Genomic DNA, 26,837 nt, shown 5'->3' with positions numbered 1-26,837 from the left:
GGCATCGTTCAGATGTTTGTGTTTGTGAGCCACATTTTGTCTGTTTCAGTTCAGACAAAACCATGAAGAACTTCCTGGGTCCTTAAGGATACTGATGCTAATGCTAGCGTATTCTGTAGCCCTCAAGGCGTGTCAGAACTTTCCAGAACCCCTGGGCTTTTATTTATTACTATACCGTTCCCGTTTCTCTGAATGAAATATTATTTCCTTTTGTTGGGACTATATTTTCTTGTCTCTGGGAAAACTAAGGATGAAGAGGCGGCAAAATGTTTTCCTGGAATGTGGAACATTTCCATGTGTGACAGTGAGTGGGCACGTTGACAGATTACATTTTTTTTAATTGAGACAAAGCGGAATGGAGGATTTTCCTCCGGGTAGGTAAAAACCTTGGCTCCTGACTCTTGACGATTGTCTCCTGGCCTTTTATTTGCCTTTAGTCAAACAGAGGGATAATCTGCCTCAAATGACACCATATTGTTGATGGCAGAGAGGCTTATTGTCCTCCTTTCATGTCTCGGATGAAAGAGACAGAGAGCCACTGTTCCAGCCGCTGGGATCGAGGAGAGAGTACCATTACGCTTCCTCATCTCCATAAAGCCTCCATTCATCCCGTCGCCTCTCAGGACTGGGGCCTCTCCCCCCCCTCGGGCCTGAAGGAGGAAGCAGCGGCGTGCAGGGAGCTGCCTCGGTCGGCCCGGGCTCGGCAACACCGAGGTGGTCGGGCTGATGTTCCGAGCGTCTACAGTCAGCGGAATTGCATTTTTGGTCGGGCCGGCGAGGGACCGATTCCGTTAAGAGCAGCTCGGCCGGGATGAAAGAAGCGGAGTTGGCGAAAGCCGGCAAAGCTACTTTTCGTCCATCGCTCTGAAATCTATAACCATCTGTCTGACTCGCTTCAGAAGCCCCCGCCAGCCGGAGCGGCGACAGCTCATTCAGCTTCCGACTCCCGGAGTAGCACTATTGCAGCTCCGATAAGAAACTCGCCACAAAGTGATCACGACTGAATATTAAGAGTCCTTTACTGTACTTGAAGGAACTATATATCGGTGCAAAAGTGGCGGATGCAGGAGGATCTCTGGAGTTGTTTCAACCTCTGACAGCTGCAAAACGCTTTTAGTAAGAAAAAACACCTTTTTTTCCCTGTTGGTGTCATTGCGCGCGACACTCCAGTTTTCATCCTCGCTCGAATTCTGAAACACTCACATTGGTGAGTTTAATCATTCTGTGACGTGAGAGAGATGTGTTTAAAAAAGCGGGGCCCTCGAGGAACACGCTGGTAAAAGCTTGCCTGAGAGAGGTGGCTAACCTTCACTTGGTCAACTTCATTATAGCCTCCAGAAGAGCAACGAGTGCTATAGGCTGGTACTCAACCGAGGCAGGGCTAAGTGATCTCCCACATGCTCAACACACACACACATGCTCGCACTTTTTTAGCCTTTCAGCCAACAGCAGCTGTGGCCCCAGGCGTTCGCTTCAGGCTGCCCGTTGTCAATCCATCCATCCATCCTTGAGAGGAGACAATCTCAGGGCCTATAGCGAAACATCTGAAAGATGTTCAAATGAATGAAAACAGAGGCCATGTCCAAAAGGTCAGAGGTCATCTGCAATGATGAAGTTATTATGTTCTGGTATTATGTTCTAGTCAAAGCTAGGAAATGCTGATGGATGGATGGATGGATGCATGGATGGATGGATGCATAGATGCATGGACGGACGGACGGATGGATGATGGGTGGGTGGATAGATGGATAGATGGATAGATAGATAGATAGATAGATAGATAGATAGATAGATAGATAGATAGATAGATAGATAGATAGATAGATAGATGGATGGACGGACGGATGATGGGTGGGTGGGTGGATGGATGGATGGATGGATGGATGGATGGACGGACGGACGGATGGATGATGGGTGGATAGATAGATAGATAGATAGATAGATAGATAGATAGATAGATAGATAGATAGATAGATAGATAGACAGACAGACAGATAGATAGATAGATAGATAGATAGATAGATAGATAGATAGATAGATAGATAGATAGATAGATAGATAGAGATAGATAGATAGATGGATGGATGGATGGATGGATGGATGGATGGATGGATGGATGGATGGATGGATGGATGGATGGATGGATGGATGGATGGATGCAAACACACGTTTGGAAATGACTCTCTGGTGAATCAGAACAGAATCACCAGCGTGGCCACTCTCACAGGTGTGAAGGGTCGTCTGGTGGCTTCCTCATACAATGCTGAGCCTCTGAATGGGGAGCAGGAAGACATTTCTAAAGATAAAAAAAGCAATAAAAGCTCACAATATTGTGTTTTTTTTCCCCAAACACATTTATTGGAATCATTGCTATTCAAATTACAGAGTACATTTTCCAGCTGATATACTTTAAACAAGATAATCATCAGCAGAGGGAAGTGGGGTAGAAATTTCATTGAGCAAACAATGATTATTTTATTCATAATCCACGGGCAAGGGAAGAAGTGGAATATCGGAGGAGATGATTCAGAATGGGACAGGGCCAAAGTCACCGGGTGGCGTCTTCATGTGAGAGGACCTCCAGGAAATCAATAATAAACGACAGATAGCAGCCTGATGAAGAAGGAAGAAGTCATCCTTCACTGTTGGGGTTTGCATCACTTTACCGAAATCCTTCTCTATCAAGAGAAGCTAGCAAGCATGCTAACGTACTCTACCCTGTGTACGCTGTGTTCTGGCCAATTTTCTACATCGATTTGCGGCATGACTCAGAAAAGCACCCCTGCCGCTCGAGCTTTTAGAGAGCCGCCGCCGTTGGCCACAATTTAACACCGAGCAGCTATGAAGTTATTATTTCCTGTTAACTGCTGCTTAGGCATTATAAAGGTCGTGGGGGAGTTCCGTCCATCCCATCATCCACCGCAATGGGTCACCTGGCACCTGTACGGTGCTGGACTGTGGGAAGGAGGCATGGCCAGAGCGGGGGAACCTTCCTGCTAGAGCCTCGTCCCCCGTCCTTCCACCACATCGCTTTGTTTATTCATCAAGCAGCAACGAAGACGCCTGACAACTAATCCAACCAACCACCCTCTAAGAAACACCATCGGCTCTGTTTCACGCAGGATGACAACCAGGAATAGATCAGAGTTTTTATCTCTTCCACAAGCCGCTCGATGCCTGGTGATTACGCTGCAAATCAGGTTCCCCCTCGGAGACGGATAAAGTTCTCGCTATCGATCACGACACCGTTGCAGCTATGCTAAATGGACTTCAGCTCGCTACCGTGTGTGCTTTCTTCCGCCGCAACAAATCAACATATCAACAATGGGGGGGTTGTGAGACCCGACTGTGGTTTATCTTAAGGCTTCTGGCAGGCAGAATTGTTAATTAGCAAAGATTTTATCCTAAAGGTGAAGAAACCGTTTTTAGATTCTCTTCCATTACAGTAACTGTTAGCATTTACCTGAGTTTAGGAAAAAAAAGGGTCAGGTTTGTCATTAATTTTTACCCAGGTAAAAAGAATTACCGGTATTAAAAGTTCCTGGAAATATTGGTGGAAAAGTGACTTACGTGAATGTTTGAGGAGCATTTCCAGTATCCACTTAATGAAACATGAGATGGGCGGATGCAGCCAACCACCAAAACTCCAGCAAGTTCCTCAACAACATCAACATTTCCTCGGGAGACGGCTTCATTTATTTTCCTGTCGTGTCTATTTATTAACAGTTGCACTCACTTGGGCAAAAAAATGAAAAAAGGCCACTTCATGAAACTCATTCCAGGAATTTGTCTGCAGCCTTTCAGGCGCTGTGACAGCCAAATATTTAAAGTCAGGGTAGAAAAAAAGGAAGAAATGCTTTCAGGAAATATGGTGTGGGGATGATCAACCGCTATTCATCCCTTAATCGAATGTTTCATTTCTCAAAGAAGTCCTTGAATGGAATCACCAGCATTCCTCAAACCGGTCCCTTCTTTGGCTTTAGCATCAGTGTTAGCCATTTGAAGATTTGACTGTCAGACATAGAAAACATGCGACTTCTTCACTTGGGGTTTGTTTTAAGTGAGAAAATGGCAAATAAGAGACGTCATTTTATATCGATGTAAAAAAATAAAAATTAGGGAAACCACAATAGCGGCGTTTCAGAGGGAAACGTGACTCTACTGAACAAAGAGAGGAATCACAACAACGACAAACAAAAAGAGAGAGATCGGCTCGGCTTCCATGAAAAGCCCGGGTTCAAAGACATGCGGACTTGCGGTCCGTTGCATCATGTGTGGGCCCGCTGAGCTCATTCCGAACCTGCAGCAACATCACACGCAGACATTGATCTTTCATCCCCACACCGATATTACCTCATTTACACACCAAAACCTCCCCACAATCATTTATAAAGAAGTATATAAGTAGACAAATGCCATTTATGTCGGGGTCGATTCCATCAAATAGCAGCGTCGGCGCGACCGATGAGGGTAAACGCTGACGCCGGGGAGCGAACGGCCGAGGAGCAAAAACAGAAATCTCCATAACCGCCATTGTTTTTGCAAAGGAGAAACACGGCTGCATCACAAAGCTCTAATTTAGCCTGTTTTTCTAAGCGGGCGCTGCATAAACACACCCACTGATTGCCACATGAACTCCACAAAGAACTAAAACACAGGGTGTTTTCCCTCCGCGCGGCCGTAATGATATATTACTATTTATGCTCCAGCAGCTGGTGGGTGGCGGCGCGGAGAAGTCGCCCGGGCTGCCTGCAAGATTTGCCCCCTGAATCTTAGGAGGTGCTTTGAGGGTCGGTCCTCGGCGAATGATTCTTGATACTTGAGATGTAAATTTGCCTTCTATACAAAACAACAACCACAAAAAAAGGAGCAATGGTTCAAAGTTTGGGATCCTTGATTTTTCTTCTTCTGGCCAGGGTTAAAGTGATCTTCGAATTTCCTCGGAGGGGCTCTAACGATGTGTTTACGCCGAATGTAGCTACTTGCTGTAGCTTGACAGGAAGATAGTTTTAAAAAAATTGAAGCCCGGAGTTGATAGTCAGCCAATCTAGCGACCATTCAAGCCTCAGTTTGATCAGGCATAAACACTGTAATCACTCAGGGAAATGTATTAGCATGCGCCTTGGTGGCTAACAGGCAACACTGGAGTCAAATTGTATATTCGTCAGTCATTTCACTGACTTTTAATCTTCCCTTTTTTACTTTTTAGATATATAATGTGAGTTTAAAAGTTAAATATTTAAGATTTTGTAAAAGAAAAAACAAAAGATGCAAAGAGGAATTTTAATAACTGCTGCTGCTCCGGGGAAATCTGCCGACTCCAAGCTCACGGTCGCCTCTGATTATCTCCACAGTCTCCGAGTCTTTGAATGAGACTGGGAAAAAACCACAGAGATCTTTTTTTTATTGTTCCAGGAAAGAAGGGAAACAAAATCTATGTCTAACCACAAGTGAGTCTGCAATCCTCCGCACTCGCTCTTCTGTTGGGAGCCGCCGAGGGCGCGAGAGCAGGGAAGCGCCACTGAACCGCAGGCGCGCACGAGCCGAGCACGTGCTTTCTTTAGGAATAAAACATTGCACTCGATCAAAGATTAAATTAGCACTTTCTGGTTTATCAAATCGAGAGAGAGAGAGAGAGAGAGAGCTGTTTCATTATTGTGCTCGCACACGTGATTTGAACCACTGTCACACCATCAATTACAAATTAATTGTGTTAAAAAGAAAAAAATGGGGGGGGGGGGTGAAAACACCCCTAACACCTTTTGCCTTTTTTTAAAATTATTATTATTCATTCCCTTTTTTCCTTGTATTGATACCACCTCGTTTCTCAAAAAGCCTTCCGAACTAGCCGCTATCGCGTCCGATGCAAGGCTAATTCAGCCGGACCGTCTGCCGAACGTTATCCAGTCTGGGTAAACATCTGTCCAACATCAATATCGGGTTTTTATTTCTTTAGCTCGCCAGTGCATCTGAGTCTATTCCGCTTGAAACAGAAAGTCAGTAAAAACAAACCAACAAAGTATAAAATAAAACGCGAGCGCAGCTGTCAGCTAAAAGAAGGTAAAAAATGATCGTAAGATTGGACTCGGATGGTCGTATTGATTGAACGAGTTCTGCCTGAAAGACTCTTTTAAGGGTGCGTGATAAATATGCTGCACCACTTAAAAGACGTTCTCAAATGAATATTTGTGTTTAAATATGCAGACGATAGGTTGGATTAGGCTGACATTGATTTCCGCGCAGCGTTCCTCTGTTGCTCTGTTTGTAATTGATTGCTCGTCTTTGTTTGTGGCTGCAGAAACATAAATATATTTAAGCGTGGAGCCCTTCTGGAGCCGCTCCATTGCTACTTGACATGCGCTACTGGAAAACCATCCCGCAAAACCAAGCGGGTCAGAAGCAGCTTTCAGAGCTCCAAAGGCGTCATTTAAGTTTCCAAAGGTCGTTTGATTTGATCACGCGGCTCCGCCCTGCGACAGATGTGATCAGGGCGGCGCGCTCCGTCTGAGCTTACATCTGACCCGGAAAATTGGACTGAGAATATTCATGTCCGCGTCCTCGGAGAATTCCAAAGACTCTCTTTAGCCGTGACCGTCACGCGACCCCTTCAGGAGCACACGGTGGGCAAACTGCCACGCCATACTGTAAAAATACTACCAGATGGCCTCCGCGTCCTTTTGCTGGCCGACTCCGTGGTTTGGGGTCCGCCGGGCGACGCCCACTCCCGAGGTTTTTTTCCCACCTTGCAGCCAGATTCATTATTGCGACGTTGCTTTAAGACTGAAAAGTTGCCAAAGGGCAACGATTTTTCATTCCTTGCCTTTTCTTCAGAAAATAAACAAGTCAGAATTGGCCTGTAATTAAACAGAAATGTGATTTGTCTTAAACTGAATTAGCGCTGCTGAGAAATGCTATTAACCAGGAATCTGCTTTTTTGGCTAGCTGGCAGCCCGTTTATGCCCGAGAGGTATTATTATCAGTCTCGGACAGAACTGTTTGCAGCAGATATGCAGATAAACATCCTTTTCCAAGACTGGATGCATGTAATTGAAGTCCACGTGATGGGTTCAGGGTAAGGGAATTACTGTGAAGCATCAAAATTACAGGTCATTACAAGTTGACGGGAATGTTGATGGGGACCCTTATACCGTCACTCGTTTGATGGCTAGTCTAAGAAAGCTTCACTAATCAAGGGGAGAAGGGCCTAGCTAAAACCACTGAAAGCTTTTAACAATAACGGTCAATTAAAAACCGAAATAATTGCCTTTCTCCAGACCACTTTGTGAATGTAATGAAGATAAACGCAGCAGACAGCCCTGTAAACTCCTGATGTATCTGACCGACCGCGCACATTCTACTGTAACGACGATAGATTAGCCCCGAAGCAGCACAACCGTCCGGTAACGAAGTAAATTAGACAGTTTGGTGACTCGCCAGCAACGTTCCAGACAGAAAGACAGTACGGAGGCCGGGACAAACAAAGCAAATCAGGCTTAATTGCGTCTGCAATGAGATAAGGACAAAACAAGACGATTCTTCACCACGAATGAGGCAAATTAAGGCAGAGATGGTTGAACGGAGGGTAAGAATGCCCAGCCCTCACCTCAAGGTTACGAGCAGCCGGGACGATGTGCAGCAAATAAAATACTCAAGGAAGACATGCGTCTCATTAAAGCCCATAAAGGACATCCCTAATAAAATCCTCAGCCTGACATGCCAGAGCTCTCCAGTGATGGCTGATTAATTGCTGGTGCAAATGAAAGCATGGGAGGTAGCCGAGGCTCCCAGGCTGTAATTTATCCTCTCTCGTCCCCGACGCGTCACCGGCGGCCCCGGGGGGACGTTGGAGGAAGACAGGAGATGGAGACGGGGGTGGAAGGTTGGGATGAGAGATGAAGGGGACGGCGGCGGGGATATCATCTTTGAAAAGCTGCCCTGCTTTCTGACCGCTAACAAGCTGACGTCCAGGTGGCCCCACCAGGCTGATAACAAGACCAGATGACCCAAAATAAACTCCCCACAGTCGTACATCACGTAAACACCCCCCCAACAACATAATCTCGCCGATTGTGACTGCGAATACGTATTTTACCGTCTCATTGCCTTTTTTTGGTCAGATCTGTGTGTATGATTAATAGTGAGGCTCCCCGGTGCCGGGGGTGGGGGGCACTTGTCAAGCATACGGCTAACGAGTGACTAATTACCTTTATAAAATGGTTTGACGCCTTGCCTTTAATCATAGCCAAACCGGGTTGAAGTGTGTTAATCAATAGTCAGAGGAGCGCTAAGAAACGTCTGGCGGTTTTCACACTCGAGGTCACGAGGAGAGGCGGAGTCCAAGGACGAATCTGGGGCAGCATAATGCCCAGCTGAGGCCAGACACAAGCGCCGCACCTGAACTGTAATAAGAAACTGCGGCACACCGCGGCGAGTGGGGGAAGAACGGAAGAGGAGGAGGAAAAAACGGAAAAATCCTCCTGTCCTGCTAGCGATGGTTCATGCTCAAGCATTAGCCCCCTGACCGACGCGTCTAAATGTTTCGGCGCTTCCTTCGCACTCGTTGGGGCCTATTTTTGACCACAGATTAATGCACAGCGGGAGTTCATCTACAGCTCCGCATTCATTGGTGTACAGGAACGCGTCACCCAGGGCAACGGCGTGACCGATGTGCTTTTAATAGGGTTTGGGTGAAAACAAAACACCCCGACAAAGACGAATACGCGCCGGCGTCGGCTGCCACTTGTAGCCCCGCGAAATAAATGTGCAAGTGAAAACATTAAAAATGGATTAGGCTATCAAAGGACCAGCGTACTGTATATTTATAAAGGGTGTAATTCCGATTTGTTTGGGAATTAGCCATCCACTGTGCCATCACTGCCAACTTCAAAAATAAAAAAAAGGAATTCATTATCAGTGTTTTCTTTTACTGCAGCCTGCCGGGGCAGATCACACGAGATAAATTCGTTAAAAAAAACCTGGTCTAAGTTCTTTTTCAACTCGAAATTTCTTAATTTGGTGGATGTAAAGTCAAGCAAAATAGAAGAAGAACACTGCCGGCGTCCGATTCCCGGCGTGGATAATCCCGCTAGAAGTGGGCCCGCAACAGTCGCACAAACGAGGTCCGGTGTGGGTTTTTCTTTGAACGTAAATCGGACCAGCCGGCGCAAATATGTGACAGCCCGGCTTTTCGCTGGACGGCCGGACAGATGGGAGAATCAAAGTTCTGTCAGACTCTTCTGTCTAACAAGCTGCTCCAATCTGACTGAAGCTATCGAGAATTCAACCGGTCACATGACTGAGACAACAAGGAGCGCAAACAGAGGACCCCCAAGCTAACTGACAGCTCAAGTGACGCTTAACACAGCGGCGTGGAGACGAGGGCTTAATAGCGGGAAGCAGAGCGGCGGTGGCACGCCGCCAGCCTCATTGTCGCTGTCTGCCGCCGGTGGCGCGCACGCCGCCGCTCTAACAGGTGATACATCATGTCAACGATCATACAGATGGCCGGGGAGATGATGATTTAAAAGGCTCGGAGAGAGGAGACGGGGCGTCTGGAAGTGGCGTCCCTCTGTGTCCGCCCCCGGGTTTAGACCCAGGGTCACCTTCAAACGCGTCATCCTCTTGACTGAAGGTTTGATGGCCCTCATAAATACCCCTCGCGATTATGACCCGGCGGTAAACAAACCTCCGTTTTTTTCACGAGATTCGGCGTGTTTTCTCTGACGGATGTCGTCTTGACAGCCTAATACTCTGTAATTATCGACGCGGCGGCGACTGAGCCGGTCCAGTTTGGCGACGTGAAATGAAGAGACGCTCCGCCGCAAATTGCATCTCCGTCAAAGACGCGAGGCTGTGATGAGCAGTCCGAGAAGGCCGGTTTAAATCAGGGGACGTAGCCCAGCCCCCGATAAGATGAGTCCCAGAACTACAGAAGATTTCAGTTCCCACCCCCCCCCACACACACAGGTTGGTATGTTCTATCTCGGACCTTCTGTCCCCATCCAAACGTGGTTCATTCCTCCTCCTCCTTGACCTGTGACCTTATTGCTCAGACCATGACTAATAGTCAATAGCAAGCTAGCAAGTTAGCAAGCGAAACCCTATGTTGTGTGGACAGCTAGGTATCCCATAATACTTTTCACCTTAGCCTCTGAGCAGCAGCAATAGCAGAATATTCCAGAAGGCCATAAGTCCACAGCTGGTTGGTTCATTCATATTTCATGAAACTCCAAAAAACCTCCTTTGGGTCTCATCGTGGTTTTGAGCACCTGTTTAAAAGATCCGGTTCAGTCCGACTGGTTTGGATACAGAAGAAGATCCGCGTCCAGACGCATTATCTCGGTATGAAAGCTGGAATTTTGAAACAATGTGAAGCCAACTAACATGTTTACCAGGACTTTACAATTAATAATTCAGTTTTTTAGGACTAAGTGAGATTCAACCTTTTTTTTCTCTTCTCACTGTCAGAATCTAGACATTATAGTGAATGAAATAAGATTAAAAATCACCTGAAAGTGATAGACTGAGATTATTTTAGAACTAACTAATTAACTCCATATACTTAGAGTCCACCGCCGCTGGGAGATTTTTGATTTTTTTTGTAATAACCGAAGATGCTCACGGAGAAAGGACCATTTTTTTTCCTACTGCTTGAATCATTTATAAGCGCTCCCATGACTGTATCTTCTCAGATTAGTCAATGCAGGCCAAAGCAATTACAAGCATTCTGGGAATAGCAGGTGTTGTGGGAACAATAAAGTGTTTGTTTTAGCATAATTGCTGCCGTCTGACAGCTTTTTCTTTGTTGTATGAAGAAGATTCCGTGTCTGATGGTAAATTTGTGAACTGTGAGTCCACAAGTCAAACTTTATAACTATTTATAACGGACGGAAAGACGCAGAGGCCCAAACGTGCAATTTCTGAAAACAAATTATGGGCCGGAAATGATGCTTCCGATATCTGTTTGAGTGTTAGCTCTTTGGAAATGGGATGTTTCAGCTCGAGTCTGGAGCTACAATCGTCTTTGTCGCAGTTTGGCAAAGTGAAGAAAAACAAAATGCAGCGGGGATTTTTTTAATCCCAGTTTTACTTTAAATCAGCCTTTTTGTGGTCACAAACAGGAGAATGATGGCCCAAAATTGGGCTCAAATGTAGCAGGCATTGCACACCGATGGCATTTCCATAATGATTCACTTACTCTCATGGATGTATCTTTGTCAGGTGCTCCCTTGCCAACTGTCATTTAGCAGCCGCAAGCTAAACGTGTCATCCCAGTCACTGCGAAAGTTCCCTCAGCACACTTCATCTACCCAAAGAAGCAACTAAGAAAGACAATTTACAACAGGGATTTTCATTTCTTACTAAAGAACTAGCATACCTGTGCATGTGCGTTTCCAACCATCCTTTCTGCTCTCATGCAGCTTTCAAACTATAGCCTTTCTCTCCCTACTAAAACCTAAGATGAGTGCAAAGAAACATCCTATATTTATATATTGTCAATCAAATTAGGCATGCTAACGTAGCACATCTGCCCCATGTCACGTCTGTTTCTTCTGCACAATGCTAGCAAATCCAAATATGGTAACTTCCTTTGTATCAGCAACCACAACTGAGCGTGATGGCGGGTGATTGGTGCTGCTGTATCACCTGACTGGCTTCTTGGTTTATGTGGTTTATTAGACAACAGCTGAGTAAAGGGCATCCAATAAATTTATCTGACGTTTTACAATGTGACTCAACATCACGCTTTCACGTAACTAAGTGGGGAACATTTTTGACCATTTGTCTTATTTCATGTCATTCACAGCCTGAGTCACGCAACATTTTCTTGTTGAAAGCAAAGCCGGACGTGGTCCTTCAACCAATCTGCCTCAGAATTTGATTTTGACCAATCAAACGCCTCAGATGCGACACAGTCAGGAGCTGGGCTAACGCTAATAACGGTTTCCTCAACGCACCGTCGTGCCAGTGGACGTTGCACAAAGAGGGGAACGAATCCATATCACTTCACACAAACGTGCACATCCATGTGAGTGAAAGCATCCAGTAATAAGCTGTACTGAGCCGCAGCCTTGAACAGAATAAATGAAAGGGGGCTATTGAAAATAGCAGTCCTCTTCCACTCGCCATTTTCCAGGGCAACAGATTAAGCTAAAGTATAGGATTTACACAGAAGCACAGAATTCTTTAAAGATTTTAACTGATTTACCAGACCCGGCATATGTAGGCAATCTTAAATATACAATAACCTTGAAAGGGAAAAATGAAAGTTCTGTAACCTACATTTTTATTGCTGGCACACTAAAACACCATTTAAAGAGCACGATCGATTCAAAATAAAGTTGCCTCCTTTGACAGCTACCCCCCCCAAAAAAAGAAAACCTGCTGGGGAAATATTAAAGAAGTCATGAAAAGATTACGTGTGGAGAAGTAAGTTCAGTTCATCCGCGAGGTGATTTCACATTTGAAATTTTTCATTCCCGGGGTGAAAACTCTCGACAGCCTCTTGTCGAACATCCCCCGCCCTCAACCACGAGCGAGGCTGCTCTCTGATGATTCAAATAATACTAGCCCTTCTCCTCGAATGGAACATTTTTTGATGGATTATGCAGTGTCAACCTTCGCCGCACAGAACCCATTTGAATAAATGTAGATTTGAGATACTGAAAGATGAGGCCAGCGTGTCAGAGTGATTCACAACGCCATGCAAATGCTCGGTAATTTCTAGCCGCAGCCTTTCAAAAAAGTGTGCTGTGAAATTTAAAAAACACAGCAGAAAAACTAGGCCGAGTCTGAAACGTTCCCCTCGCGTTAATTCCGTTCTTTATGCTAGCTGTCACTGCGCATATTGTGGCGCTCTGTTGACAGGTGGTAATAAACCTAATGGCGATGCTTTTTTGTCTCTAAACGCTCTCGTGGCTATTGCACGAACAGTCCGCAGTGGACAAAGTTTTTATCTTTTCCATTTGCGTCACGACAAAGAGAATTTTAAACGAGGAGGTTTTGGCCGCATATTAGCTGGAGCACGCGACGCAAAGAAGCCGTGGGGATAAAACGATCGTTTGTGCGCACAAAGACAGATCAAGAGATGACATTTGGCTACGCACGACGACATAAAAACCAAGCGCAACAATCCCTTTCCACATGCACGCCGCCTGACAACCCTTAAGTCCTCTGATTTCTGAACCAGAATAAGCCCAGTTATGCTAGTTACCCGCACGGGGATAAATCAGCTTTTCTTACAAAAACCCGCCTCGCTCACAACGCCACCGCCCTGCCCGCTCGAGAAAAACTTTATGCTAAGTAAATCATTTACATCTCCCAAGTACCCCCATCTACATTTTCCAATAAAACCCCAAATTGATGGATGTCATCTGAGCGCTCGCGGGCAATAACTCCTGCGGCTTGGAAATAACAATACGTTATAGTTTTATGAGGTCTAGACATGCTATTCTTTTTAATGACATCCCAGGGCCAGAGCTGTTTACATTTATTGATATCTGTTTTTAGACCAGCAGCTCTGTCTTCTTCTGCAAAGCAAAGTTTGACTTTACCGAAGCAAAAAAAAAACACAAAGTTTTCCTCAGGCGTGCTGCCGGTGTTTTATCTGTCCAATGCGTCGATGGTAATTCATAAAAGACAAGCGCACGCCCTCATACAGTTTGTTTTTTTATTGACTTTGAAGCCTTATTGATGGCGCCGGACAGCATCGTGCAATGAGATGACAAACTGAGATAAGCAGATCCCCGCTGGATTTACGATGCATTCGGGTTCCGCCGCGCGATGTGGCGGACAGGGAAGGGTTTTATTGTTGCGCCGCCGCAGAGCGGACCGGGATCAGTGGGGAGGAAACAAATTCATGGCGCAGATCATCTCCACTGATTATCACTAAGTGTGACGTGCACAGGTAGGACACACTAGGCTAATTAGCCTCCAAATTAGCTCGGGAGAAGAAGAAATCTGCATATCTGAGGATAAAAGCTTTGTCATTTTCAGACGAGGCAATTTTAGAAAACATCTACTTTAAGGGCGGATTTAAATAAATGTGAGCGCGGCAGTGTGTCAAAACTAAAGGAGGCCTGATTTTCAGACTCCTGAAAGCATCGTTATTCCACAAAGCATTTCCCCCCCCAGAATCGTGCCAAAGGGTCGAGGCGCCACTTTGTCTTATTTCGTGTTGGTGAGTCTTCACCTGATTACAGCGTCTGTTCTGATTTCGGAGACAAAAGCGAGGAACTTCTGGCAGCTGCTTCCTGTTAATGGCCGCGTCCATAAAAACCTCCACACAGACTCAAACAGCCGCATTAAAAATAGTTCACTTTTGATTATATTTATATATGCAGCTGCTATTTTTCTTTCCAGAATTGGTACAACTGTTGGAACAAAGGAATGAAGAGAAGAAGGGAACAGAGAATTAATTCTGAGTGAAGATCTGACAAGTGGAATCGGCTTATCTTGACAAATGACTAGCTCTAATGAAGGTCTGGGCCTGAGATTTGTCTGAAGGGAGCGCTTTCTGCCAAAGATGTGACGTTTAGAGTGGCAGCTGGACAAAACTTTAAACTAAGACGTGAGTAAAGAAATAGAAACAAAAGAATAAAGAAACTTTCTCTGTTCTCCTCATTAATAAGCTAATTTCCTGTAGCATAAAACAATATTGTAGGGCAGGTATCTCAAACCTCTGGCCCGCGGCCCTCAGGTGGTCCTTTCCAGACTTTGGTGCGGCCGAGCTCAAGTCATTCAGATACAATAATTATTCCCACTTAAAAAATCTATTTCTCTTCGATGTCTCTGCTGCGGCTTTTGTCATCACGTTCTGTACTTCTGTATTTTTAAATGTGTGATGTCAACAATGGCAACACCCCCAAACAAACCATGGAAAATCTTGGTTCCTCTTTAGTTAGTCAGCAGCTGGTTTCTTTCATGTAACTCACCTCTTCTATACAATCTTTTATCATTGTTCTTTGGTAGTTAAGCTTATTCAAGAGATTCTGTCAGTTTTAAATGAGTAACTTAATGATTCTTTTGTTTTAAAAAAGAGTTCCACTTGTTCTAATAAAGTTCTCAGCTAGTAAAAATAAATAAATAAGGCAACAATCGTATTTATTGCTGTAAACTTTTGTTTATGCCACAATATATGTGAGTTATTCAGCCAACAGGGACTCCGTTTGCCTGGTGTAGCTTATGCGAACTATATTCTTTTTTTTGTGCCGAGTGCTGTATCCCTTTCGGGTTCATGGGGAGGGTACTGGAGCCCATCCCAGCTGCATTTGATTGAACTATATTGCATTTCTTTAACCGTTGCCAGGCAACACCTTTAAAACAGCTTCCCAAAACCTTGAAGGCTATGCTAGTTCTGCTTTCTACATTTGGCTCCGAGTACCCTGAACAACTGGAGAAACAGTCACTTTCGGAGAAACTGAGGTTCACGAACCATCAGCCTGGACTGTGGAGAGAAGCTAATTCTGAGAACTCTGGCACTTCGCTAATCTGAGTTTCCGTTCAAACAAACAGGGGAAAAAAACAATTTAACTGCTCAGAGCTCCTCGGTTGTGAAATGTTGTGATACCAATGCTGCAGTGTAGGTTTGCCAGGTTAGCCTCTTGTCTTTGCTTCGGAAATGCTGGTGTGTCGGAGGAAATGGAGCCATATTTCCCCTCAAATATATTCCCCTGTCATTGGCGATGTAAACAATGTGACTTTGAGGCCCCTTCCATTAGCTCTATTGCCTCCTGTGTCCCTGCGCATGCAATGACTCAAGTATGAGGAGTAATCGATAGGCTGCTGGTTCGGCTGAGTGAGTCCCAGTGCTTGGTTAGCACAAGCTTGATCAGTCTGACCATGACAGATTATGGTAGCGTATCGTAGAGTAATTAAGATGGGTCTATTGTCATGCTGATAAATTAAGAGCACGATGCCCCCAGGAAGCTAACAGCAACTCTTTCCCTTGGGCGGCGTCGGACAATTCTTACGGCTGGAGTTGCTGCGTCCACTCCACGTTCCTAAACGACTGCTTTCGCTTTTGCTTTCAGAGCAAGTGTGACTTGCTGGGGGGATAAGAAAGAACAAAAAAAGGAAAGGGAATTTCAGAGAGCACACACTTTCCTGCCAAACCGTCCCCCCAGCAATGCACTTAGCATATTAGGTGGTACTCATAGTAAATGAAAAATCTAAAGTGCCAAGTTGCTTCATTCCAAAGAGGTTTACTGTTTTGTAGCGCCATCAATCCAACAGCTACTTGACAATATATCAGTGTATGCCTGTGGAAGTCACATTTTTAACAGTACTTTTAAATGCCAGACATGTATTGATTTAGTAGGTTAATTCTTCTGTTTTAGAAAAGCCACTCAGGAGTCATGTGATTAACAACGGCATCAGCTCAGCTCCTTGTAAACGTATATATCGCTTGCGTTGCTACTCTCTGAGTCGATTGCTTCAGCAACGTTATTTAACCGCTGAATTTCCAAAGTTAAACGATTTTTATACATTAGTGAAGAGGACTATTAGCCTCTCGTAGCTAATGTCAGTAGCTAAACAATTAAACACAAGGTGACTTTTTTAGGGTGGAAAGCTTTAAATTATTCTTGAATGTGCTTTGCAGCAACAAAAGCAAGTCTGCAGTTGACATTTCATAGGTTTTAAGGGCACTTAAGCTCAATGCCAACGTCGCCTTTTTTGGGACGCTAGGATAAAACGTGATGAGCGTAGCTGTTCTCCCCTGTTGAATGCTTTGTTTTAGCCTGTTTAATGGGTCACACGGCTCGTCGCGAATGCCATTTTTGTCACACTAACAATGAAATGTTCTTTTTTTTTTAAGGCGGCACCAAAAAAAAAAAACTTTACTTTTCGGATCTAAAACTGACTACCCTTCTGAACAGAATCGGCATCAATCTGACACACAAGCTTCTTGAATAATTGACGGACTTAAAAGCAAGGGCAAAAAAATATCCATTAACTAATGTTTCATGCCTCATTAGCACTGTCTTCTCATATATTTCTCAACTGTAAATGTTAAAACCCGATAATTTGGACCGCTGTGGTAGCGCGCTAACATTTACAGGCTTTATCTTCCTCTTTTCTGTAAATAGGTTATACAGACAGATCTTTTATTCCGTTTGCTTTGTCCGTTTCATGTTATTTCTTTAAGACTTGCCTGTTCTTTTCGACTTGCATCCCAGAATGCGCTGCTTAAATAAAATTAGAGAAACATTAGGCTTGAATGGAGGCAGGGCTGAAAAGAATCATACAAAGTTGGAAAGGCTTGGCTTTTATGTTGTTCCCGTGTCTCGCTCCATCCCGCTGTTTCAGGGAATAATATTTAATTCAGCCTGCATAAATGCATCTGCAAAGAGCATTCTAACAAGGAAGGGAGCGACTGCATCCGAGGGGGCTTCTGCACAGAGAGGAAAGTACAAATACGCTTCTGTATGAAAGCAGAGAGAATCTTCGGAAATTAGAACTTTGTTACCTTATCTGCCCTCCTAGCATCTGCAGCTAACTGCTATTAGCCATACCAGGATCCTTCTTTATTGCAGTGTTAACATTCGGCCCGTGTTTGCGATGCGGGTGAGTGTTTTTGCATTTCTCCAGCATTATTTCTTTCACCTGGGTGCCGCTGCCTTCAGGATTCGTGCGTGGGTCATTTAAAAGGGCTCAGATGTGCCTAAACAAGTCTGGAGAGCGAGCCGAAGGTCAGGACTGAGGTTGTGTCCCTTGACATGCACGAGCCGCTGAAAAATAAACCCTGCTCAGGTTTGGAAGTGGATGTCCTGATGCGGTAAAGTGCTTTTGTTGGCTCAAGCCCAAAATCCCCCGGAACCCAACCGCCTGAGTAGCTGACCTTAAAAAATAAGCCCGCGACGAAGACATGCGTCCTCACAGAAGGCCAGCGCGGCTTTTTTATAAGGGACCATTTCTTTTCCAGGTTCTGGATCAAACAGGAGATTAGCCGGAGCTCAATAACTGAATTTATTGATTAGAGATGCAGTCTTCTCCCTCTTTTCTCCTCCACATCGATCAGAGGTAGTTTAGGCTTGATAATGTGAGCGCTGGCCTGAGAGTCATCAGGAGTCTCGTTGCTCTGCTCAGTCCAAACGATTTGCATTTTTCCGCAATCATGGATATGAAAGATCGCCCCCCTGCGGTCATGTGATGTTTTGTCTGTCACTTCTGAAAGTCAGGTGCTAATCTAGATTAACGCAGAACCGACTCAATCAAAGTGGACGACTCTAAGCAACAAACCGGCCCTCTCGATGACGTTTGACGTACCGATCAACTGACATAAAGTCACCTTCACCCTTAGGAGGAGGTCCAAAGGGTGACAAAATGGCAGACCGACTGGGATCGCCAAGGATACGGGCGTGCAAGGTAATTATTCATTTTCCCAACACCACACCTGTTTAAACAAAAGACAGGTGTATATAGCTCCTTCTGTTGTGGGTCTTTGTTCTCCGACAAAAGGAAACAATTTATTATGAACAGGAATTAATCATGATTAATCTAAATGAATCCGCAGCGGATTAATCCGATCATTTGGCAGCCCTGCTCCGACAAAGCCCTGCGATTGAGCCGGACCCTCGGTTTCTGTCCAGCATGTGTTTCCTCACGCTGCGGTGCACCCGGCTCTCCTGGCCGCTGCGCCGCTTTGCTAGCAAGTGCTTTAATTGCACATAGATGAAACCGAGTTTGAAAAAAAAAAAGGCTCTCCGAGAGCATAATGTGGCAGGAAACTGTGGAGCAGCGACAGCACGCAGCAGATGGATTCTCCCTCCGGCCCCTCCGTACAACTTTATTTCAAATCTATCTGGCAGCAGCACCACGGCGTGCTGTCTATTAAAGTAAAAGAGAAAGTTTAAAGGTATCGAGATTTGAATGACATCCAGCGTCGGGAGAACCGTGTTTCCTGGCAGAGGGAGGATGTGCTACAACCACCCTTGACTGGAAAAAAATCAAAATAAAAGATGGAGGAGGAAGCCAGCAATCGCTTTCAGCTATTTATATTGAACCGAATCTCATTCCTTGTTTCTCTGTTTGTTTGATGGAAGTATTACGATATCCGCCTGAGGGGCTCCTTCATTCACGGAGTCCAGTACTTTGGCATCTCAACGACCTTAATGACGGCTTGTAATTGCTCCATCACCCATACTAATGTGCACTCTCGCCCCCCCCCCACCCCAAAAAATGCATTTTCATCGTGAACCCTATTGTCTACCTCTAGGCGTCACGGCCAATAGCATGGAGTCTCTCAGATGTGAGAACAGAAAGAACAATGTCATATTCATGAGAGGACATGGGCTGTCCTCCTCATTACCACAGTGCCGTCATGAATGGAATCTTCTGTCCCCGTAGCCATGAAAGGACCCGTCATCCGCCTGTTGCTCCTAATTGACTGTTTACTGTATTTCAACACGGGCGCATTTTTCATCGACCTCGCTTCGGCGTTCTGTCTGACAAATCTATCGCAGAAATTCCCCCTCGAGCTGATACATTTTTAGAGTTTGACTACGCAGGCAGGTCTTCTCCCCTCCTCCGCAACAATTACTAGCAATCGTGCTAGCCCTCGCTTTTTTGGGGGGGATTTTGTTTGTGTTATGCTCATAAATTCAACACATCAACACTTTGACGGTTGGGACAAACAGCATAACGTTACGAAATTTGATGAGCTTAAACTTCTCTGGTGATTGACAGAGTCTGTAATGGGCTTAACTATCTGTTAGCAAAGCAACAGCTCCCATGTCTGAGTCATAAACACTAAAAAATCTCGAGCAAACTTCAGTAAAGTGGCTACACATTCGTCTGTCACTCCTGTAATATCCTGTGTGTGTGTGTATGTGTGTGTGTGTGTGTGTGTGTGTGTGTGTGTGTGTGTGTGTGTGTGTGTATGACAAAGAATCCTTCACCTGAGATTCTTTGCGCTGTGAAGTCCCAATGGGCTAAAATGCTAGCAGCTAGCAGCACGAACAGCTACGTAATGCTGCGATTGGGCTGACATTTTTGCACGTACTCGGCAGCACAAGTTGTTTTGTCGAGAATTACAGTAATGGATTTAGGATGTTCTGCGTTGACGTGAAGCTATAAATAATTAAAGGCCGTGAAGGCAAAGTCGTCACGCTTGAGTGGCAAAAACAACAAATGGGCGTGATGGTGTGCGTTGCTGTGGCTCCTTTCGCGCCAAAACACCAGCCACTCTCTATCTTGCTCTAATCTTTACCTTCTCCTTTTGACTAAGGAATAGCCACCTGTAGCTAGCTGTTAGCAGCCTTGCTTTCCCCCCGTCTAATCTCTTTCCGTGTCCTCAAATTAGCAAAATGAATAAATAAGTTGTGTTTTTCTCCCTCCAGCTTAAGATCAGAGCGGCATTCAACAGCATTCTGAAACCCCAGGCACGTTTGTCTCCGGAAATGGCAAACCCTGATGATTCAAAGCGCTAACACATCTGCGGGAGCCCTCCTGCGACCTTGACGGAGCAATCCCATACCGTGTTTACTTGAAAAAAGAAAAACCCTCAATGCTGCCCTCCAGAAACGTCTTACCTGGGTATAAACAGACTTGCGAAACGAAAACGCATCTATTCAGGCGGAAACCGCGAGGGCCCTGGGCGCCAGCGTCTCTGCGCCGTTCTCAAAGACATTTCGGAGTTTGATCGTGAACCCGTGTTAACACGCCGCCGTGCAGAGACGAGATGATAATAGCTGAAATACAATCGATATACAAGTTAGTCCTTGGGCCTTCATTCAGATAGGCAGCAGAACCTCTCTGAGCCGGGCAGCACAGCCGGCGGGACGCCGAGTCCTTGGTGAAATGAGTCCACATGGCTTCCTTTGTTCCATCACATACTGGGCCTAAATTCATCCCTGCTCTTGCAAATCTCAGCCCGCCCCTCCCATTTTTTTTCACACTTTGAGTAGCTGCCACTGCATTAAGCAGTACCGTGCATTATCTGGCAATTAGAGGGTGCCTTATTAGGCGGAATTTAATGTAAATTTAATGAGCAATAAATTCAATTCCTTTAAATAGAAGACTTTATTATTGTTACAAACGATGGGTGATTTCAATGCACAGCCAATGAAATGGCTCACAGGATGGCACATATCAATGGGCCATTACGCGCCGTAATAAATGCGTCCTGAAACACATTCCTGTATAAGTGCTATTTCATACTGATAGCGGAGGCAGACGAGCACCCCCCCCCGTCCCACCGCCACCGACAGACGCTGACACCACTGCTCAATTGTCTGCATCGCACTTCCAGCACAACCCTCAGATCCTCTCCTCATCTGCTTCTCGTTCATCAGCATTTGATGCCCGGAGTCCATTTGTGCCGCTTTCGCTAATGAATATCGTTTCACGCCACTTACAGTTCTTTATTAGTATTAAACCTGCAAATGCAAAACATGGAGGGCAGTTCCATGTGTGATTCTTCTGTGGGGGGCTAAAAGCCAGACATCGGATGCTGGCAGGTGCCCTCCTCATCAAGAATAACATTTGGAAAGGCTGCAGGGAGGAGAGTCGAGTTCTGCTGGGCTACAGAGGCATATGGGCGCGTAAATAAATTTCCTCTGGAGAGGAACAGATATTTCAGATACAATACATGTGGGGAGAAGCCAGTGTCAACACTCACGACGCACAATGTAAGGCGATACACTCTGGGGCACAGTGACACGCTGCTAGCACCCTTTTTCCAAAGGCCTAGCCCGCCGCGGCGTTAGCATCGAAACACAGACCCCTTCAATTACTCATCACATGCCAGTGGCCGACCGGGCGCAGTAACGGCGTTTCTTCCCGGTTTCCCGGAGAAGCCGCCGCTCGGCCTCTTCGCTCCGCGGCGGCTCGCATCGATCCACTTCACTGTCGCTCAGCCCTGACGGATGACTTTCAGCCTGCAGTAAGTGGCATTATGCAACGCGCTAGAATTCGACCATCTGATACACTACAGCGGGCCGAGCCCCAGGAGACTCTGGGAGGAGAAATACTGCAGAAGAGACTCTTTGTTATAATGCAAAGTCTCTGCGTTTCATAACAGGATGCTCAGCCGAGGCAGCTCTTTATGCTCCGTGACTGTGAGAACAATCATGCCCAGAATCGGCTCCCTCTTCTCTTCCTGTCGTTTCATTAATCGCCATCGCTCCCTTTTTTTTCCCCCTCGAGTAGACCCCACACCTGGCGTGTCAGGGAGTGAAAAAGTTGTTAAATCGCAGAGGAGGGAAAAATCAAAAGCAGCAATTCTGGAAAGCGTCAGGCAGAAAAGGCCGCCAAGCGCTTCGCTGAGGCGCTGACCCGTGTTTTTGCCCCCAGCGTTCGCTGACAAATCAGTCAAATCAGCCCTTCAAGACTGCGCCAGCTTCCAGATGCTGCTCAAGGTGAATGCACGTTCCCCAGGACTCCTCCTTCATCGCTCTGGCTGTTAATTAGCTTAATGTGACAAGAAAGCAAGGCTGTAAATGTCAACAACCAACAAAAACTAACAGTGATGCATTAAAAGCTGCGACAAAGCAGCCCGCGGCCACGGGGTGCACGCAGACCTGTTGATCCATGATGAACACGCCACCGTGATCAGGTGCGTGAAGGGGAAACTGGGGCGCGAACCCGCCAAAGTTTGGTTGCGACCAATTCAATTCAATAACCCGGATATCGGCGCCAAAGAAACGCGTCCTCACAGCAGCTGGGAGGGATTAGCGGCGGCTTAAACTGACATCCAACCATCTCTACGTGTGACAGGGTTTTCAGGATGTTTTACAGGAGAAGAAGAAGAAGAAAACCCCCAAACCCTGACGCATGCAACTCTGATGCAAGCGCTGCTGCCGCCAGTGAGCGCGCATTTAACGCGCCCCTGGTTCCAGGAAAGCGACACCGACATGGCAGATTTTCATCCTCAACCATCGGTGACAGAAGAAGGAGGGAGGGGGGAGCGAAAGGCTGCGGGGCTGGAGAGGAGCACGCACGCACGCACGCAGGCGGGCAGGCGTTAGAGGCTGCGGTCAGAGGACAGTGTGAGAGAACAGGACTGCAATGCGTGTTTTTTCCCCCCCATCCTCTGGCACCTCGAGCTTTGGTGCTTTAGAGATGATTTGGATGCGGGTTTGAACGGTTTGATGATAAAGAGTTATTTGGATGATCGTCGCCTTCAACTTATCCCGTAGGTCCAAAGTGTGCACACGCATTCACTCTGTTTTCACTGGCGCTACTTTCTCAATGACCCACCTCCAATATTACTTTTTTCCACTGTCGCCTCTGCTGGAACTCATGACAACAACCCCGAAAAACCAGCGTTGAAAACGGCAACAAGACCTCGTAAAGTCCACAGCGAAAGTGATGCTGCGATTCCAGGCGAAGCTGGCGCGCATCACGGCGCGCAAACGCGCCACAACTTCTCCCCCCGACATCGTCTCCTCTCCCGCTTTTTAGCGATCCCGCAACGCAGCCACACGCCCGTGCCAGACGCGCAAATAAAAGGGGGGACTCACCTTTAGGGAGGAACGCCGCTGAAATCACAAAAACGGAAAGAGAGATGGCGAGAGATCCGCTCCCCGTGATCGCCATGTTGGACACCTGCTTGAGACTGGCGGCGCTAAATCACCTAGAGACGGCCATGGGATGGAAATACAGACACATGAGAGGCGGAGGGAGGGCGCAAGCAGGGAGCTGCCTCTTAGATCGGGGCTGCGTTATATTCCAACATGTTGGCCTGTAAAACATCAAATACAGAGTTTCAGAGTGGCGCGCTGGATTTTCATTGATTTAAATGTGATCTGACAACTGAAAGCGTTGCATTTTCATTCCCAAATGGAGGATTTCGGGAATAAAATAGTGACGCCTTTTGGGGGGTAATGCGCAACGGCTCATTAACTACGTTCCCGTTACATTAAATATTTTTTTTTCTCTACAAGCTGTTTATTCTGGCTAGTCGAGCAACTATTTTCATTGTTGTTATGGTCGAAAGCGTTCTCACTCTATTGTAAATGATTACTTGAGTTCAGCATTCATCCAGCAGACAGATCAATATTGACTGGTTTCTCATTTAAGACATAATTTTAAGACATAAAATTGATAGAGCCTTCTATGCCAATCAGTGAAATGTAACTGCGTGGGCTGATTTGTGATTTTAAAACATTTAAAGGCGTAATCAGCGAAGTTGAACACGCAGCTCTGAAGCCAGTCTGATGGCCACTCACAGAGCGCCCCCTATCCCCCGTAACGCGAATTACAACGCGCGCCGTAATTGCAGCCGACAGTGATGGAGCATGGATCCCATCCATCAAGGAAGGAGAAGAAGAAAAAAAATGATAATAACATCAGAATGTAGCATTTGAATTGGAGTGAGACAGCGTTCCAGTCTGTTCTCTGCCATCCCCCCATGACTTCACAGTCTCCCACCAGAGGAGGTCCATCCTCGGCCGGCCAGCGCGACAACGTTGAATCTGATTTTCAGGGGTTTTTTTTTCTCTTTTTATTGTGTCAAAACAGCACAAAGGCTGCTAATTGCACAATCTATTCTGTGAGGCTGCGTGTCAGCCCTCATTCCATGGATGAGCACATAACATTTAGAGCGCGGCTCTGAAGCCGCCGCCATTCCTATCACCACAGATTGAATTCCACACATCAGATTTGTCTCAGATGTTATTATCTGTGGCAGCGTGCCAGTTCTGCCTGCCACTCACATGCTCCCTCCGCAAGGTGTTTTCTTCCTCTCTGAGAGACACTCTTTCAATTCACCTGCGGAATTGGCGAGAACTGGCCTGCAGCCCCTGGGAAAATGTTCCCAGCAATCACCGGCATCTATTTATAACTTTCTTTCCCATTTGTAATTATTGCTAATTACATCATAATAAGCTGTTCTGGTTCATTCTGCTACTCTGAATAGTGTCGCCTTTGCTCAGGAGCGTTTAGGGGGTACCGAGGTCTCTCTGTGAAGAGGAGCAGGGTCTCTGTCTCCCCGAGCTGAATGAATAATGAATAGAAATGGATCCAATGGCTGAACAGCTTCATCTGGATCCTCTGTAGTACTGCCCAGTCATAGATTCTCTGTTTGTTGGGTGTGTGCTCAGTCTGTGCATTCAGCATGCACTAAAGTAGCTTATTTTTGCACACACACACACACACACACACCACACACACACACACATTGGTGCCATTTAATAGGGCAGACAACAGCATCTTCCTATCAAAATTGGTGGAAAAGTAGCTAATAGAATATTCCCACCAGGGCTTTTTTTCCCTTTTCTTCCTCCCTCCCTCCGTTAATGTTTGATTAGAAATGCACTGCTTTTAAATGAAGATTCCCCCCGCCCTTGTGTATGAAATCAATCAAATTAAAGGAAATTGAATTATTTGAGATGCTAATCTGCTCCGGCGAAACCATTCTCCATGAAGATGTTTTCCTCCCGTTGCGAACTGAGGAATAATTGAATCAGACTCTTGTTAAATGACCCCGCGGCTGAGCAGGAAGAAGGTTTAGGCCGAAAAGAATGCAACAGCTATAGAAAATGTGGCTGAACATATCATATATGTAACAGAATAAGGACCTGTACTCTCATGACCTGCTGTTTCTTTACATACAGTTATCAGCGCTGATGTTTCTCTAGTCTACGTAGCAACGCAGCATTACTGTATATATCGGTCTCGTCCCCGCAGAGCCAATTATTACAGGAAATTATACTCCAAATATATCACCGCAGGTCATCAATTCTTTGTGCCTTCCAGGTATGAATCACACACTCCACTGCTTTCCCACCTTTCCATGTCACACCGCCATACCTGTGAAAACCTGCTGCAGGTTCCATTTTCATACAATAGCGGCTTTATTTTCAGTCAGTCTGCGTTCATACTGATGTGTCCTGCTGTTGTGGTGACTTGGACAGTTGTTATCAAGGAAAACCTGAAGCGAGGAAGGATTGGGTTGGTCCGTCCACCTTCATGTTAACAAAATTCTGCTTCTTACACCCGCTTTGATGAGTCATAATTAATGATGTATAATGGAGCTTTTTGCAGCTTTTTCCAAAATGTAGGTGGTCCTATCCGATTTTCAACTTTATATTGTGTTCTTTAAGTCCGTATTGTCTCCAGGTGCTTCAGAGAACCCCCCAGACAAGCAGCAGTGGCAAGAACAAGCTGACTTTTAACAGGAAGAAACCTTGAGCGGGACCGGGCTCATGTGGGGGGAGGAAGTGGGTGATAGGGAGTGGCAGAGGGGCAGAAGGAGAAGAGGATGCTTATACGCCTGCTGCATGTGCGGTAATCTCAACAAACAGGGAAATGGAGAGTAATATCGTAGATATTGTAGCCCGTCGCTGCAACATTTGTCCACTAATATACTTTCCAGCGTTTCCTCATGTTAATCTCATCGATCATCGCAACGGCGTCCACCTTTCACATTTGCGTGATGAAGCGCCCCCGCCACAATCCATACTGTCAAGAAGTATGGGATGCGAAACTTTGCAGTCTCCGGGCGCAGCGTGGCCGGGGTGCACGGAGGAGAAAAAGAGGTGAAGAATCTCCAGGAACATTTCTGCTCCACGCTGCACTGTGAATACACTAACTTTCGTCTCGCGCACTTCCTTTTTGCGCGGAGAAGATAACGATGTTTTTGTTAATGTTAGAATTAATCGACTTGAAACACACGAGAAGATGCAAACAGCATTTAATCACATTAGGCTTAGAGCACATTTGCATATTAATTAAACAGAAATGAATAAGGAAAAGGGCTGGTCCGTCTGCAGGGCCGCCATTGATTTTAACAAAGCAGGGGTCAATATGTCAGCTAGGGGTCACCTGGGGGTCGAGCCTCAGAGGCAAACTATAGAGTTGAGGAAGTGCTTAAGGTCGGGATATCCGGATCTTCC

At 45.9% G+C, this 26,837-nt stretch overlaps 1 protein-coding gene across 3 annotated transcripts in view; it reads right to left on the bottom strand.

Annotated features, from left to right (window-relative positions):
• cadm1b (cell adhesion molecule 1b) overlaps positions 1–23,676 on the bottom strand; it is a 104,824-nt gene extending 81,148 nt beyond the window's left edge. For 2 of the 3 annotated variants that reach the window (XM_057049747.1, XM_057049749.1), the window contains exon 1: positions 23,463–23,676. In XM_057049747.1, the coding sequence (XP_056905727.1) occupies positions 23,463–23,538 (76 nt within the window). In that variant the 5' untranslated portion in view covers positions 23,539–23,676. The remainder of the gene's footprint in view (positions 1–23,462) is intronic. The other variant, XM_057049748.1, reaches the window with a different exon arrangement.
• Positions 23,677–26,837: the final 3,161 nt, after the last annotated feature.

Source organism: Takifugu flavidus, chromosome 12, assembly GCF_003711565.1.
Source record: "Takifugu flavidus isolate HTHZ2018 chromosome 12, ASM371156v2, whole genome shotgun sequence".
NCBI classification, from domain to species: Eukaryota; Metazoa; Chordata; class Actinopteri; order Tetraodontiformes; family Tetraodontidae; genus Takifugu; species Takifugu flavidus.
Note: the sequence above shows the minus strand (reverse complement) of the source record. Positions and strands in the feature narration are given on the sequence as shown.